The 17468-nt window shown below is 38.0% G+C and overlaps 2 protein-coding genes across 4 annotated transcripts; one reads left to right on the top strand and one right to left on the bottom strand.

Moving 5' to 3' along the window:
* Window positions 1–542: 542 nt before the first annotated feature.
* Window positions 543–2926, bottom strand: LOC115738601 (photosystem II 10 kDa polypeptide, chloroplastic-like). Of its 2 annotated transcripts, none has more exons than XM_030671256.2 (5): window positions 2727–2926; window positions 2563–2621; window positions 2097–2152; window positions 866–918; window positions 543–759 (listed from the first exon to the last, which is right to left on the bottom strand). In XM_030671256.2, the coding sequence occupies exons 1-5, from the start codon at window positions 2881–2883 to the stop codon at window positions 665–667; spliced, it is 420 nt and encodes a 139-aa protein (XP_030527116.1). In that variant the 5' UTR covers window positions 2884–2926; the 3' UTR covers window positions 543–664. The 2 variants fall into 2 exon arrangements, with proteins under 2 accessions (XP_030527116.1, XP_030527117.1); XM_030671257.2 differs by having other exon boundaries at window positions 2097–2146.
* Window positions 2927–9080: 6154 nt separating this feature from the next.
* On the top strand, window positions 9081–16342 carry LOC115738598. 2 transcript variants are annotated; one of them, XM_030671251.2, is made up of 9 exons: window positions 9081–10159; window positions 10640–10769; window positions 11889–12379; window positions 12868–12948; window positions 13081–13179; window positions 13701–13805; window positions 13958–14041; window positions 14739–14810; window positions 15646–16342. In XM_030671251.2, exons 1-9 carry the CDS (start codon window positions 9839–9841, stop codon window positions 15913–15915), a joined length of 1653 nt encoding a protein of 550 aa, XP_030527111.2. In that variant the 5' UTR covers window positions 9081–9838; the 3' UTR covers window positions 15916–16342. The 2 variants fall into 2 exon arrangements, with proteins under 2 accessions (XP_030527111.2, XP_030527110.2); XM_030671250.2 differs by having other exon boundaries at window positions 13692–13805.
* Window positions 16343–17468: the final 1126 nt, after the last annotated feature.

Genomic DNA, 17468 nt, shown 5'->3' with positions numbered 1-17468 from the left:
TCTATTGTACTACTTTATATACTCTGTAAAGAGATGAAAAGGCTGTAAAGAGATGAAAAGAGCTGCCTACCCGAAAGAAAAGTGGAAAGAGAGTAGTTAACATGTGAAATCTGAAAAAGCTACTATAGATGCAAAACAGAAAACTTATGGCCACGTCTATTTCCTCCCATTGGTATTTCACTTGTCTGTCGTGTGATTATCTTGTGAATTGCATTAATGTCAGATTCAAAAGTGGGTAAAGTCAAGAACAAGAAAAGACAGGAGCTTGCTCAGACTTCTTCACTTGACTCCAGTTTTCCCCTCAACCATCAGGGAAATTGCGCAATAGTACGACACTCCTTGATAAGAGGAGTTCAAGGAGTTTTAGACCGATCCTTTGATTTCTTGTTCTGAAGATGAACTCGCTCATTCCCAATGTTTCACATCTTCTTATCTACGACACAGATGAGCAAAAAGATCATTGGACGTTCCTGGCCAAACAAGGTTAGACCATAAACGATGCATTCTCAACACTTCACAAGACACAAGGTTTCTCCTGACCCTTGGCAGTACATAAGGTTTCTCACGACCCTTGGCAGTACATAAGGACGAAGTACAGTAACCTTAAGATTATTCTTACAGCAGCTACATATAACAGCGAGAATTGATTCACGCTGTGCCAGTTTTACTGTACCAAAGCGCTGGTGTTGTAAACAAGAAGAGCCCCTCCAGCGAGAAGACCGGCCAGAGTGACAGCCCAAATGGTCAATCCCGTCGTACCTGGAACATAATTGTAGGCACTTAACATTGATAATCATCAAATTTAAATTCCGAGCCTGAACGCTTAGGCATTGGCAATGTAATTGGTAGGATAAGATCTACTAACCTCCAACATAGACATCCCCACTGGGAGACCATTCTTCAGGTGAGTATATGGGGCTGTACAAATGGTAACGAAGCAAACAAGGGCTTAGTTAGAAGTGGGGCAAAAACCAATATACAAGGAAATCTGTCCATGCATGTCATGTAACATCAAACGACAAAAAATACGTAGCAGTAGGAGAGGCAGCAGGCAACCTGCGCAAGATGCTAAAAACTACAGTTAGAAATGCAGCGAGGCAAATATCCTTCTTTCTGATTTGGGAGCTTGAGCTAATAATAATTCAGTATCTATCCATCAAGCTTTTTCTCTTGGATAATAAACGATAAACGATCTCGCTCCGATAAATATGTTCCTCGTCACTCAAATGAGCATGAAACTTCTGCCTCCACCATCCACGAGATGAGAATTACACAAACCACAGATGTGCTTCTCGCCTCTCGGTCTACACTTTACGAGAGGTCTTGTGTTTCGCTCTCAAAAACCTTAAAAGAGAAGCTCATGGTAGCCTAAAAGTTAGCCTCGTTTCCATTCTCTGCTCCATGGCCCAGCACCTTATTTTGTTATAGTCCACCTTCGGTAAAGCTAGAGGTTTCAAATGTGTGGATCGGATCGAGTCGAATATATCCTTCTAATCCATTTTCACCTATATTCAATTATCCATACCCAATCTGTAATTGACCCATACTTGACCCGATCCTTTTTGACCCATATTATTAAATCACACTAATATTTAAAAAAATCTATGTAATTCATTTACTCTATATATATATATATATACTAAAATATTATCATGTAATAAAAAATCTAATAATTAATTTTTTAAAAGAATATTATTTATTCACAAATATTTCATCATTAAAAATGTTTTTTAATTTAATTTTATTTTTCTCCGGCGACCGACGGAGATGGTGGTGATGATGGCGATAGTGGCAGGTGACGGCGAACGGCGACAGGGACTAGTAGTGAAAGGCGACAATTGAGGGGGCAGCGGGCGATCAGCTAACCATTTTTATATTTTTAAAAATAAATCATACACTTAAATTCATTTTCGACCCATATTAAATCTATTATATTGTTACATTATCAACTTCACAAATCTCTATTACAAAATATAAATAAAAAAAATTGGGTCATTCGGTTAAAGCCCATTACAGAAAATTGGACACCGAAGAGAGACTCATCCAGACACCCGGAAGGAAAAAAGGGAGGGAAGTAACAGAAGAAACATGCTAACCTGTATCCGTCGACATTGGCACCATATTTGTCCACAAACTGGTACACGCCCTTCCCATGAATTCAAGCATTTCCATAGATGCCGACCATTAGAAAGTGAAAAGGGAAATCCAGCGTGACGCTTCGAATATCGTTACAAAAGGCATCAAGCTGACAGGGCTTCGAGTATATTTGTTACGTGGCAACAGCTCTGCTACAGACAGCCTTAATCCTAAGACATGTGCAACATTAAGTCTTCCTGGGAACCGCTTGGTTAGTTTTCTACGTGACGCTTTCAAAGTACTTCATCCAAAGTGGACGAGACATCGTCAACTAATGGACGTAGGTATAAGGTTCGTTAGAATATCATGTATGTATTCGCTCCGTGCTTACTGATCTAAAAGGAAAGGCGTTGGCTTTGATCTGGGGTTCTACAAAGCTGAACGGTGAAACAAAAAGTAACCATCCAATCCAAGTTAAGTACCAACCTTCCCCTTCCTGCCTGATGCATCCGCTCCATCCCTCAAGACCATGCCACCATTGATACCTGCCATAGATTTGTCACGCCAGACACGAATGAGAAGAACTCAATTCCAAGTTCCTAACGCTGATTCTCGCACCTCGTTAAACAGAGCAAGACAGGGGAGGGTACCATATGGTTTGGCGGTGTTGATCTTCTTACCACTGGCCTCGACCTTGAGCTGAGAAGTGCGGGCAAGAGAAGGAAGGCCTCTCGCTGATGTTGATCTCTCCACGGCGAACGGGGCTGGTGCTTTCAGGCTCATTGACCACATCGCTGCGGCTGCCATTATTGCTTGCTTCTCTCGCTCTCCTGCACGCACACACGCCCGCTCTTTAATACTGTGGATCAAGGATCCAGAATGCTCGAGTACAGTGACGTCCACGTAAGCGACAAGAAAATTACAGGATCACACGTGGCAGTGCCTTTGTTGTTCAAATCTGGATAATGGCATTCCCCAACTTTATCTAAGAAATTTATGGATCAGGATAAATTATATCCGTCTGAACTGTCATAATCTATCTGACCAAAAAAACAAAAACAAAAATTGTCCTAATATAGATTTTTAAGGGTCCGTCTATTTAAAGAAGAATTATTTTTCGATTTTTCGATATTTTGATGATGAAAAACTAATGAATTTTTTTTTTAGAGATTGACAACAACAAGCTTAGATTAGGTGAGGAGGGAACGACTTTTCCTTCTCATATGAAAGAAATCACTTTTCCTAAATAACCATATAAATGAAGAAAAAATATTTTTTAAAAAATGATTTCTATAGAAAATATGTTCATACATAATGAAGTTTTCAGCGAAATAAACGCATCATAAGTGTGATTCAAATCTCATGGTATTAATGATTGAGATGGTATTTATATCCAAGTCAATGTTTACTAAATGTGTGTTTATTTGAATGAAAGAATTTTTCAAGAATTAATTTTTTAAACTTCAATGCGTTTGGTAGGCTGAAAATAATCAATCAACGTAAAATCACTTATGATCAAATAAAATATGCATGCTTATAGTTAAGAAAAAATTAATTTTCCAACTTGACAAGGGGAAAGTGTTTTTTTTTTTCTGAAAAATGATTTCCCGATTGCATTTTCTTTTATCATGAAATGAAAGAATTTTTCGGGAAATTTTTTGAACTTTCATGCATTTGATTTGCTGAAAATGATTAGTCAACGGAAATCCATTTGCCACAAAAAAAAAAAAAAAATGCTTAAAATTGATATATTAGATTTTTTAACATGAAAATGGGGGAATATCTTCTTGGAAGGAATATTTTCTTGAAAAACAATCTCCTGAAAAACATTGTTGTTTATCATAATATTTTTTCTGAAATAAACACACTTAAAACACTCCTTCCCAACTTACAAAGGCACAAAAAGTAAAGGTAAAGCCAATGTCGAGCACATCAAGGTTCTAATCTCCCCCGTTTCTTGCACTTTGATAAATGTAGTCTATAAAGTGATATCATTCATAGATTTTACTCTGTAGATAACATTTCTTGGGGTCCTCTGCCCATAGCTATGAATGGCACAATCAAAACAAATTTGCCATGTCATCAATAAGTAATTGTAAAATATTTATAGAGTTCTTTTCTTACTTTTCATACATCATTACTTAATTAGATAGAGAACTTGGTGAGAAAAAAACTCACAAAGAGACATGAAATATACAAAGCTTAGCATGTCGATTGCCGCTTTCAAAAGAGTAGCTAACTCTTTGATTCACGGAAGCAAATGACAAACAAATTTAACACGAGCATATTCAAGTGATGTGGGATAAGAATTTTTCTAATGTGGGCTACATTAATTAATATTATAATTATCATTTTATAAGATTAGTCCAATAAAGAAAAAATATAAATATTCTTAATTAGTTTAATATGAGAGCTGCTTAGTATAGGTCGAGTTGAACCCGGTCCGTGATGAGAGGGTATAGCTAAAAACTCTATGAATAAAACTCAAGTCCTTCCTCTAACCTCGATGCATAGTCGGTGATTTGGAGGGAAATGGAGGAGAAGCGCTCGAGCATTGGATCGTCATATTCAACATAAAAAACAATGCATTCCAATTCTCCCTTTATTTCGTGATTCTATCTACGATGATTTTAGATGCCATTCTAAAGATTTTGACGACTTACATGTGGTATCAGAGCCGCCATAGTTTAAAACTAGAACTCAATAACAAAATAGTTGCACAATGAAATGGTTACTCATTCATTTCGATGATAATGAATACCTCTTACTTTCTTGCAATCAAAGAAGCACAAATTATCGAACCTTTCTCCAAAGTTATGACTTAATTAATTACACAATCCTACAATAGTTGGAAGTTCATACAAAATAATTACATACCTATTTTTTTTTATAGGGAAATTGCTTATTTGGCCGTCCCCCAAAGTCAGATGGTGGAACAGTCAATTTATAGCCATAATTTTGATTTGTAGAAACAAAATCACTTGCTAATACGGTTTCACTATTTTGACTTCTCATTTTATTTTTTTATTACTTTTTTTTGCTTTTTATTGTAAGCTAAAATTAGAAGATAAAGTATATAGTATAAGTATGTTTCTATTTTATTTTTTGAGTTATTGAGAATTGAGAAAAGCTAAAATGACAATCCATTAGAGTGATGGACCCATGCAAATCACATATTCAAGTGATATGCTTATCACCCAAAAATCCACGTTTGACATGTACTCACAACATATATGTGTGATATGCTTATCAACCAAAAGTCCACGTATAATATGTACACATCACATATTTTTGAGATATGCTTGTCAGCCAAAAATTCACGTCTAACATGTACATTTCAAGTTGCACCGTTGAGTGACGATACTCTTACCCAAACAAAGTCATCAAGATTTTTTTCATAATTTTGGAAACAATATCCACATAATCTTTTTATTTGGTCGGAGAATAAAATTTACTCTTTTAAAAGTTGCAACTTATTATTTGAATGTTATCAATTAGATATATTTCATTAGAGCCTTGATTGTATGGGGCCATCTTATAATTTTGTTTTTCAATTTTAGCTTACAATAAAAAAATTAAAGTAAAAAGAAAAAGAAAAAGGAAAATGTGAAGTCAAAATACTGAAATCGAATAAGCAAGTGACCAATTTCCACAAATCAAATTTGTGGCCATAAACTGACCGTCCCATTATCATTGTTTTGGGGGCACGATCAACTTAGCCAAATACTTTTTTGAGTTGTTAAGTTTTTTTTTCAAATTTGGAAGCAATATTCACATAATCTTTTTCTTTGGTCGGAGAGTACTATCCATTATTTTAAAAGTTGCAACTGCATTGTTCATGTATTTTTGATTGTTGGAGTATTATCAATTTGATTTGTTTCTTTAAACAAGACAAGAAAATCGTTTTCTTCTTATAACCTTTTTATATAAAAATTGGAAACCCGCTAACTAAGGGCTCTGTTTGGTAACATTTTTGTTAAAAAAAAGTGATTCCGATTAAAATAATTTTTTCATTTTTGTTCCCCCTGAATAAGTTTTAGAGAATCGGAACGTGTTTAGTAACATAAAATTTATGTTCCCGCAATAGAAACGCGTTTGGTAATTGCACAAAATTTCTATTTTGGAAAATAGTTTCTTTTCTCAATTTGTCATTTTAATAAAATAATTAAATAATCACATTTGATGACTTTCCTCAAACCCCACAATTGCAATCTTCTTGCACCATGATATCTTTTTGGTAAAAAAATGGATGCTTCGATATTTTTTCCTTGGAAGGATAATACGCTAAAATTATTATTTTTCTCATGATTCTCTTGAGGCTATGCATATGCCAAGAATAAAAGAGGTGACTTTAATTATCTTTTATTGCTCAGAGTGAGTAAAATCCATCTCTGTCTCATATGTAGCTTAGTTCTACCCTTAGATACCATGTGAATGGTCACCGATGTAGAATGGCATTCCGGCAACAAATTAGGCAAGGCTTAGAAAATCAAAAGGAAAAATCATCAAAAACAGGAATGGCCAATTGAATGAACCTATTTCCTACTTTTTTAGATTTTTTAGAATTTTTGGGATTTTTTAGAACGATTTGCCCATGAGGGGTAAAATTGCCATTTGGAAGAAATCGGAAGGCAAAATCATCAAAAATAGGATTGATCATTAGAAATGACCCATCTTCTAATTTTTGAGAATTTTTTTGAATTTTTGAAATTTTTGCTGATTTTTTTTAGAATTTTTGTAGAATTTTACATTTTTTGCAAATTTTTTATACTTTATTTATTTTTATTAATTTCCAAAATTTATATTAAAAAAATTATCAGGACCAAGTCGGGTTGACCCGCCTCACGGGCGCTCGACAAAAGTGAGAGAAGACTATCATTGCCTTTTTTTATTCTCAAAAGTTTTATTTTTTTGGAGAACCAACTTTTTTTGGTCCAAAAGTGTTCCCGAGAGCATAATCAGAATCATTTGCGTTATCAAACATATTTTTGATTCTTTTTTGTTCTATGGAATAGAATCGGAGAAACATAGACGTTACCAAACATGCTATAAGTCTCCCATTTTGAAAATAGAAAATATGAACACATGTTGTGGTGTGCGCAAAATAGTGAGATCTATAAAACATAAAGCGAAATTACACTATTAAGAAATAGTTGAATCATTACATAATGGAAGGAATTGTACACAATACCAATAAATTGTAAAAATCACACAAACATATATACACATATATTTGCATATAAAGAGAAGAATAGGAAAGCTTAGCATGTCGATTGCCGCTTTCAACAGAGTAGCTAACTTTTTGCCGTTTTCAAAAGGGGGCCCCCCCCCCCAACTCCTCACCCCCCCCCCCCCCCCCCCCCCCCCTCCTCCTCCCTCTTCTCCTCTGCTTCATTAGACAAGATTTGTTCGGTAAAAAATGAATGATTTATCATAAAATTGATCAATTATATCAATAGTAAATATTTTTATATTGACAATAATTTATGTGTAAACATTTTCATGAAAGATGAAAATATTTTTCGTTCATTTGTATTTTTAAGCGGTATGGGTGATCATTTTAAAATAAAATCATGAAACAAATCAAACCTTATAATTTGAATTTTAAAAAATAGATAATGAAAGTCGACTCGTATCGGCTGGACCTGACCCCTTTAGGTTATGGCTATAGTATTTTGGGCCGGGTCGGGTTGGGTCGGAATGTCAAGTACATTCCTATGTTGTTTCGGGTTGGGTCGATTTTCATGGAGACGCGACCCACGACCCATCGACACCCCTAATTGGACATTTCGGAAGCTGATCAACCGAGATGTTTACTCGTATGGTGCAAACGGCATTCCGTTCAGGGTTTAACCATTCCGGCTGACGTTCGCGATTGGGAGTGCCATACAGACCCAACACGCAAACGGCAAAAGAGAAGAAGAAGATCAAGTTGGGATCTTTTGTGTGGTTGACCCACCAACCCTTTTATTCTTCTCAATCGCCACTAATGATTTGCGGGGTGTCGTCTCCATATGGTTTTCTTCTGAACGCTCGTCCAATGAGGAAGATGGCCCTCGGAACGGGTCGAAGTTTGGTGGTTGCCATCACCATACCTGCACCTGAATGAACCCACCTTCACATCCACTCCCTCCGGTCAACCCACCGCCGTGACTTCCAACTCCTCCTCCTCCTCCTCCTCTTCTTCTTCTTTATTGGGTCAACCCCAAATTGCCAAATCCAGCGCCTTAATCCTGCCGTATCTACACGATTATAAGCATCTCCCCTTGTCTGAAATATCCCATCGGCTTGCATAAGCAAATAATGCAAGAGAAATTCTGATCCGTCATCGCCGTGACGATGCCAATAAATACCGTTTCTCTCATCAACTAACCCTGGTAGCAATGATTATACTAAACATTGCGATAAATTACCTCAACTCCAAACCATACACGACATGCATTTCACATGGATCGAGAGAATTTCTGGAACTCGGCAGCAGGAATCCTTCGACAAGAGAGACCGCTTCCCAAGACACGCCATCCCCGATCACGAGAGAGTTTTTTTTTTTTTTTTTTTAAAGCATATCCGAGGGGCCATTTCTCGAGCAGCTAATTAGATATCCGACTAGTCAAATATATGATGGCCCGATCCAGGATTGTTCACGTCAAGTGGTGTTGAAAATCGAATTTCCCGTGTGGTGTGCCTAATTCATATTCAATTCTTAACGAATTTAGGGATTATTGTATTTATTTTAAACAAGGAGAGGAGGCCATTGGAATATATTTACTATGCTCTGTACGACAAGTCAAATATCAACATTTAATTTTTAGCTGTGGGAGTCGGCAGAGTAGAAGTTGAGAGAGTGAAGAGAGCAGACTTTAAGGTAGGAGAAAAAACACACACACACAAAAAAAAAAAAATAAAAGGAAGAGGAAGGAGGAGAGTGTGGGCCCCTGTCCGGTTTTCGCCCTAATCCGCAAACGAAAAGCCATTGGAGCAAGCAAAGCAGCGCAAAGGCGAGAAAGCAGGACGCGACTGATGTAAAGAGTGGATTCCCTGCAAACGAAAACGCGAGAAGCAGACCCTCCTCACTCCTCTCTCCTTCTCCTCCAGTCTTCCCCTTTTCGAAGCCTTTTGTCTCTCCTCACGGGCATTCCCTGAACCACGACACTACCCGAGCTTCTCGCGAGGGCTTCTCTCTCTCTCTCTCTCTCTCTCTGAACCGAAACCAGCGAAGAAGAACCCACATTGGCTTCTCTCGATTCAGCTCCTCGAGTCCCCCCCCTCCCTCTAGGGTTCACGAGTTCTCCGAGATTGATCTCCAGCTCGGCTCGTTCTCCAGCTCCAAAGAGAAGAAGACCCGGCTCCGCTTTGCTGCGTTGCGGGGGCTTTTACAGTCAAAAGACAAGAATGGAGAAGAATATTTGGTTGATTCTCGGGCTGCTTCCCTGACTCGCGCTTCTTTTTCCTCCTTTTCCGCTTTCCGGGTGACGTACATGGGAAGCAATTCGAGTTGAATGCCCTCCAGCGAACGTGATCGAATTCAGTGGTTTCCTGTGATGCAGTTGGTGCTCTCTCAGCTGCAGCTCAGACTCGGCCCTCGAGATGGAGGCCTCTGGATCTTAAATAAGCTTTGCTCCACTCGGAGATGAAGCTCGCCTCCAGCTTTTGGAGATCGTTTTCCCCTTCTGAGATGTTGTAATCGTCTGGGTTTTGCTTGGTCTACCGAAGTTCCGACACCCAGTTGCTGATTATATACTTTCTAGTGCTGGATCGGGCTATGGAGGACATACGGCTGTTTAAGCAGGGGTGGGAATGGGTCCTGTCTCAGAAGCACGCCTTGTCGCGTGCGAAGAACGCGATGTGGCGCGTCAGAGATAGAATCTGTGTGTTTGTGGAGAGGCATTGGCCGATGGTGTGGGGTTGGTGTTCCCAGTTTCGGAAGGTGTTGCTTCTATCGTTGCTTTACTGGAGGAACTGCTTCTTCCGGGGTGTTCAGTCCGTTATTGGATTTGGTTCAGCCTCTCTACTTGTCATCATGTGGAGTTGCTTCCTTAGCCTCACTTCAATGCCTTGCTTGATTTATGTCGTTTTAAGTATGGTAGGTTCTTCCTCTTGTTGCGTCTGTCGGTGTGGGATTTATTGCGCGTCTGATGTGGATGTTATCTTTTTGGACTTTTATTGTCTTTGTCAGCTGTTTCCCTTTTGTTTCCTTAATGTATTTATTGCAATTCAGTTTCTACATTTCCTGATCGCTTTCTTGGTGGTGATTGTTGACTCATTGATGATATGTTCTTTCCGAGTCTGATCTGAATCGTTCTTTCTACACAACCTCGTGATGCTGAATTAGCAATTTCTGTCTGATCTCGATGCTTGGTTATCAAAATCAGTTAAAGGAATCGAATGGACAATATAGACTTGTCTGTGCATGATGTTTATGTATTTACAGTAACAACTATACCTAGAAAATCTTGATGGAATGTATACCTGATCTTATCAAGCGATGTGAGCTTCATTATCCTTTTCTGGGTATCTCAGAGAAATGCCACTGACTTTCCTTTTCAATCCTTTAACTTTTCAGGGAGCTGCTGGAGCTGCGGTTAAGTACTTGGGATTTACTCCTGGGCTGTTTATTGTAGGACTCTTTGCTATTTTAATTTTATGGATGTTTGCTAACTTCTGGATAACGGGAACATTGTTTATAATAGGAGGTATAAGTCGGCTTCTTTCTCTATGTACATAGAAATCAGTCTATTGGATTTTTTTAGCTTCCTCGATACCGTCCTTGTGGATCTTCATCTGTTTAGAGATGCTTTATACGCGGAGTGGATGCTTGCTAAAACTCCATGTCATTTGATTCATCCTTGCAGCTGCTCTTTTCATGCATCTTTCATGTGGATAGTCATTAGCAGTTTTAGATATTAATTTCTTGCTGTACTTGGCCCAAATAGCCCTTTCCATTTGATGCTGCTGCTGCATTGTTCAGGAGAGAAAAAAAATAAGATGGAGGAAATCTCGAGTAAGTTGCATATTGAGGTTAAAATAAGATGTGTGCAATGAAGGTGGCATGGAATGTACTGTTGGGTAATTATGCTAGCCTAGTATGCACTAGCCAATAGATTAGCTACTTATCTTGTTCAAGAGAGGAACTTAATCACTTAGTGGGCCATTCCTTAATGGAAGATGCTTTGTTTTTATGTCGATTAGCATCTTAGTTACTACCTGTTGTAGCAAGAACCTTGTCTGAAAGTGGGTAGCTCTTGGCTTTTCTCTGCTAATTTAAGTAGCTATTTCATTGATGAAGAATCCCTCCTTGGTCTTTTCAGCTGGACTTCTTTTACTCACTTTGAGTTGTCTCCATCCTTCTTTTCTGTTACGATTGTTACTGTTGTCACTGTAGATGTACTGTGTTTGTAAATTAAAATCTTGTAGCTGTACTAAACATGCTCCAATTTTGAGTAGACTGTAGACATAATCTGAATTGTACTTATTTCCTCTCTCTTTCTTTTTTTCTAATAGAAAGTCAAATCATCACTCTATAGGCAATCTGAATTCCCTTGAATTTTGGTACTAGTCAACGTATTCAGAGGAAGAGAATGATTTTTACCTGACTTTAAAGAGAAGTGCAGTTACCTAGAAGTAGATCGTGTTATGCTATAGATTGTGCTACCATAGGGATCTAATATTGGAACCTTAGCAAGTATATATATTCGAACTATTCACTATAACGAGGAAATCAGTTTGAAAGTTGCTTTTGTTTCAACTTTTAAAAGTAAAGTCCAACTTTGACTATAATGCTAATGTTTAGATTCTGGAACACCCAAATGCAGGTTACTTGTTCTCCCGCAGTCATGCCCGTCTGGTAATATTGATGGCTACCATTTACGCCATCTATTGTGTCAAAGTTCGAGTTGGATGGCATGGTGTTTTCATCTCTATCAACCTTGCGTTCTTCTCAAATGACGTGCTGACATATTTGCTTCAGTGTTGTGACAATATTTCTGAGAAAAGGCACTCCGAAGAGCAGAAAGAGTCGGAAACACTGACTGAAGATGAATTCTCTGGAGAATGTGAATTCTCTACTCTGAATGAAGAGCCTGAGAAGTTGCATTCATGTAAATCATCTAGCAAACAGCCTGCTTTCTCATCGTTTATTTGTAAGCAGAGAGAATTATCTGGAAATAAGGTGGTACAAGAAGAAACCAGTTCATTAGATGAGATGAATAGGATATTAAACAGTGTGGATCATTATGAAGCACTTGGGTTTCCTCGTCACAAGAAAATTGATGCTGTGATGTTGAAAAAGGAATATCGGAAAAAGGTGGGTACTCTGAATGCATGGTTGATGTAATCGTTAGTCTTTCTTTTGGCGATATGTAGGAATCATTTATGTTCTTTTTCTTTTTTATGTTATCCTACTGCTTGGCATAATGAGGTCCTTAAATTCTCATTCACGAGGGTATAATAATTCTGAAGCTTCTCATATATTGTTACTTAGTATGTCACACAAAATTATTTTAGGAATCTAAATCAAGATGTAAATTTAGGCTCTAGAACTGTTATTGGAGAAGAAATGATAAATAAGGCTCTTGATCATTATCCTCTAGTCTTCCATCAAGGTGGTAAACTCCATTAGTTGTTTTAAACCAAAATAAAAATAAAAAAATCCAACTGCTTCATTAAAATGATGTGGCATTAATATGCAGCTTCTGGAGATGTTTGTTATTGATTAACATTTAGTAATGGTTCTGCCATACTTCTTTTTGCTTAATGAGGTGTTTGTTGTCTACATGACATGTTTACTTGCAGGCCATGCTTGTGCATCCCGATAAAAACATGGGAAGTTCACGAGCTAGCGAATCATTTAAGAAACTTCAATGTGCATATGAGGTGAGCATTTCCCTTTGTGATGCATTTGTTAATGCACTGGTCAGCTAGTTTCCATTTTATTCCACGTGGAAAAACTAGAAAGACGAAGACCATTGGGCTTCAGATTTTCTCAAAGTGGATGTTTCTCAACAGGTCCTCTCAGATTCTACAAAGAAGAGAGACTACGATGAGCAACTGAAGAAGGAAGAAAGCAGGAGTAGGAGTGTCTGTCAAAAGTCCCACTCACATCAGGTGAAACTTCTGCCATAGTGCTTCTATAAGAATTTCAGCACCTTCCACAATAGAGTTTATCCCCATGCTTTTATTTCTGTATAATGCGGAAAACGTCAGCAGAAGTTTTCAAAATGATTTAAGTTTTACCAATTGATTGAGCTTTGCGTAGCCTATGCATTATTATCCTAAATCCGGATGCCTTCCCTTGATTTCACATTGTCTTTAGCTCCTTATTTTACATCAATATCTGTGACTCCCCCCTTTCTCTTGCATGTGATAGAGTGTTCTGTGGAGTTTGTTTGGGGAACAAATGACAAGCGAAATTTGCTGCGATTCTGGGAGTGCTATCTTGTGTTTGCCCATGCATGTGCACCCTTGCCTCTTGTATGCTTGTTGTTGTTAGTTCCGCCTGTTGTGGCCTAAGTATTTGTCTCTCTGATCTGATTTTGCACTTTGCTTCTGCATTTTTTGTGTGTTTCATTTTGTAAATATCCTCGCTTCGCGCTACACAGTCATCATTTAATAAGCAGGAAAATGAGGATTATCGTGCTGAGGAGTCGAGACGTATACAGTGCACAAAGTGTGGAAAATCTCATGTATGGGTGTGTACCAATAGGAGTAAGACCAATGCTAGATGGTGTCAGGTAGGTCCTCTTCTCATTTGCTCTACCTCCATTGCTTCTTTCCTTTCAATTTTTCTCAAAGCAAAATCTGTCAACTTAAAAAATAAAAAGAGGAAAAAGCATATAAGGCACATCATTTCTTAATTTGTGTGAATTACTTTTTCTTGTATCAGGATTGTTGCCAGCATCATCCAGCCAAAGATGGGGATGGATGGGTTGAATACAACGGCTCATTGGTCTTTAATAGGCCTCAAAAGGTAACCCGCCTGCAATCGGCCTGAAATACTTGATGTGCTATTCCTTGTCCATTGGTCATTAGTGTATATATGGTGGGGCCTCACTTATGTACTGTTCTTCTGGCATTGGTTATGTGAAGTGTTTTACAATATAGCCCAATCCCCAAGATAAAATTCCGATGAGTCTTTCTTCTGTCCTATCTCTTCTTTCTAGAATGTATTGGTCATATCATAAATTGTCCCTCCTTTCTCATATATACAATTGAAATAAGAACGTCCCAAAGTCCTTTTTCCTGAATGTTTGAACAAATCAACAGAACAAAATTCATTTCATTTATAACCTGGAAATAATTATCTTTAAGTGCGTTTTTGGTTTTCTCAGCTAGTGAAATTTTAGATATTTGGTTGAACAACTCACGAGGGTGACCTCTATCCCCATTGTTTTCCCATTTCCATAAAACATGTGTGCCACTTGAGTCAGACTGCATTGGACGTGTGTGATCTCCATGTGTACTATATTCATTGTCATTACCACAGAAAAGTTTACTTCTTCGCCTATTGATTCATCAAGCATTCTTTCTAACTGATACAGGGTCACTGGAAATTCATTCGATCATTGCAAAACAAAATCAGAATCATTGTTCCTTTTTAGTATAGATGTGCAGCTTCCTCTGATGGTATAGTCATTTTACTGAGGCAGCTTCCTTTTGTCCTTCAGGTGGAAATACCCCGGGCTTTTGTCTGTGCCGAAAGCAAGATCTTTGATGTGTCAGAATGGGCCATCTGCCAGGTCAGTACTTCCTTGCCATTTAGTTCATTCACCCGTCGGCAAGCTAGTGTCATAGATATCTCTTAAACATTATTATCCTTTAGGAGTTTGAAACAATAAAGGAAAAGGCTTTATCATCAGTAGGAAAAAGAACTAGGTGAAAAAGAAACAACAGTAGACATTTCTCAAATGCGTGGATAAGGTATCACTGTTCCAGTGATATGTATCCATCGCATAACACTGATGAATGCTTATTAACTCAATTTTTGTGCATTTATGAACTGTAAGGTGCAACTGCTGTCATGGGTCAAAGATATGCCTATATTTTTAACTCTAGTAACATGCTTGATTTTAGGAAAGTGATTTTGGCCGCTACTTTTAGACTCTTCATGTCATTAACCTTTCCAAGGGAGTGTTGAGAAATTCAGCTGGATGTGATTTTTTTAATTTGCTGCACCTCTTCTTGAGTGGTTCTGAAGCGAGTTATGTTAGATGGTGCTGCTTTGGGTCCTTTTCATTTTTCATCAGTCATTCATGTATCGAAGTAGGGGGACGAAGATCAAAATGGTTATCTTTGTAATCCCGGACACTTTCTTGTTCTAATCCTTATAATAAGCTCCTTGGCAGATCATAATAATTAGGATTCTCCATTTCAGCATTTGCCTCCATAAAATCTGTTTCTATAATTTGCCAAGTAGCAAGAAACACCTTGGTTGTTCTGAGTTGATTTTTTTTTCCTTTTTGCTTTTGATGGATTTCAATCATCCTTATAATTGTATCTCGAATGCCCAACGATGTTGTATGAGTCTTTTGGAAGGGCATTTCACTGTGGTCCTCATCAGTTGTATCCATGCAGGGTATGGCTTGTCGGCCCAACACTCATCGTCCAAGCTTCCATGTGAATATGGTTGGCTTGGAAAGGAAGACACAGAGATCTAACTCAAGTAGGTATCCATGGGATCTGGATGCGGAGATGATGGATGAAGAGGAAGAATTCGAGTTATGGCTTCAACAAGCCCTGGCCTCTGGCCTCTTCTGTGAGACTTCCAAACGCAGGAAGAGCTGGAGTCCATTCAAGTTGCACCAGTTGAAGGGTAAGAAGCAATGGAGAAGAGCTTCATCATGAATGGCTGACCAAGCATAGCGTAGAATTGGCCAAGTTCTTTCTATGCTCCTCGGAGCTGAGATTTCACAGGACCAGGATTTCATTGGCAGAGAATATGGTGATGTGTCTGATGTACCCAAAGCATGTTATGTTTGACCAGCCAACCTGTCATAACTCATCAAGGATGAGGTGAATGAAATTGAGGTCCTGAAGTTGAGCAACTGCTCTCTTCTGTTGTCGTGTAAATAAATTTAGGTCATCTCTACGGCATTCCCTTGCTTCACAATGTCAGTTTTGTCGAGTCCCTTTTGGGGAAGGGGAATATTTTGAAGTCAAGTCAGAGGGCAAAACTGATTTGTGTCTGTTGTACATTATTCAGGCAATCTTTGCTTATTCAAGGTGTAACCCAGGTTCTCCTAAAAAAATTTGCTCACACTGTAGATTTATCGTGGCTACATCTTGTCTTTTGAATATCCTGATACTGGAAGGGCAGATGTACCCTAGTGTTTGTAGAAGGAATCTGGTAGCTTTGTCACACCTACTTCAGGTTCAGTAATGGTCTGGATGTAACAACTTTGCACTGTTGGAAAGAGCTAGAAATTTAAACATCCATTGATTGAATGTGACCGATTTGAGCTTTTATTAGGTCCAACTAGATTTAGTTGGTGAGCATTTCATGACAAGCTTGGTGATCTGCTTGGTGCAGCATTTCCATGCAATGTGCAGACAAAACCTGTCTGTATCAGATGCTGGGTACTGCAATTTCTTCGAGCTTTCTGATGTGAACAAGTCAGTCTATGTTTACTTATGCATCTGCGGCTTTCACATTTTGATTCCTGGTGTCATATCATCAGACTAGAGAACTCATGAATTCTTGGAGTTGGAGAAGAGTTCATGAATTGCTTGTCGCCCTCCAGATTTTTCCCAGATGATGAAATCGCTCTTATTATCAAATTATTTGGAGGTCATATCTAGTATTCAGGGCTTTTGTAAGGTGGGGATGGATTCTTGTGAAACTTGCTATGTCTGTCTGATTGAGGAGGCGTAGGAATCTTATTGTAGTAAGTAGGATGTTGGAAAATGAGAGGAATGAGGCCAGTTGATAGAAATGAACCTTTGTTTTCTCACCCGGCCGGCTGTTTGGTCAAGGGCTGCTGAAATTTTGGGAAAAGTGTTAAAAAAGTCATAAACATATTACATCGAAGTTAATTCAGTCCTAAATCTTTTATTGGTGTCAATTTAGTCCTAAATTTTTTATATTGGTGTTAATTTAATCCTAAATCTTTTGAAATTTTGTTAATTGAGTCAATCTGTTCAATTTTGATCCAAAATTTGCTGACATGGACGTCGGTTGTCATACGTGGCATGGTTTGCGCCGACTTGGATATTTTTTTGATATTTTTAAATATGTTAAATAATTTTTTAACAAATATTTTGGTTTTTCTTCTTTTTCTTTTCTCAATCATTAAAAAAATTATTAAGAATATAAAAATAATATAAAAAAAATTCCCGTTAGCTCCAGCCATTCCATGTAGGACAAATGACGGCCACATCAACGAATTTTAGTTCAAAAT

The sequence above is a fragment of the Rhodamnia argentea genome, chromosome 2, assembly GCF_020921035.1.
Source record: "Rhodamnia argentea isolate NSW1041297 chromosome 2, ASM2092103v1, whole genome shotgun sequence".
NCBI classification, from domain to species: Eukaryota; Viridiplantae; Streptophyta; class Magnoliopsida; order Myrtales; family Myrtaceae; genus Rhodamnia; species Rhodamnia argentea.
The sequence above is the reverse complement of the archived record's forward strand: the minus strand, read 5'-3'. Positions and strand labels throughout refer to the sequence as shown.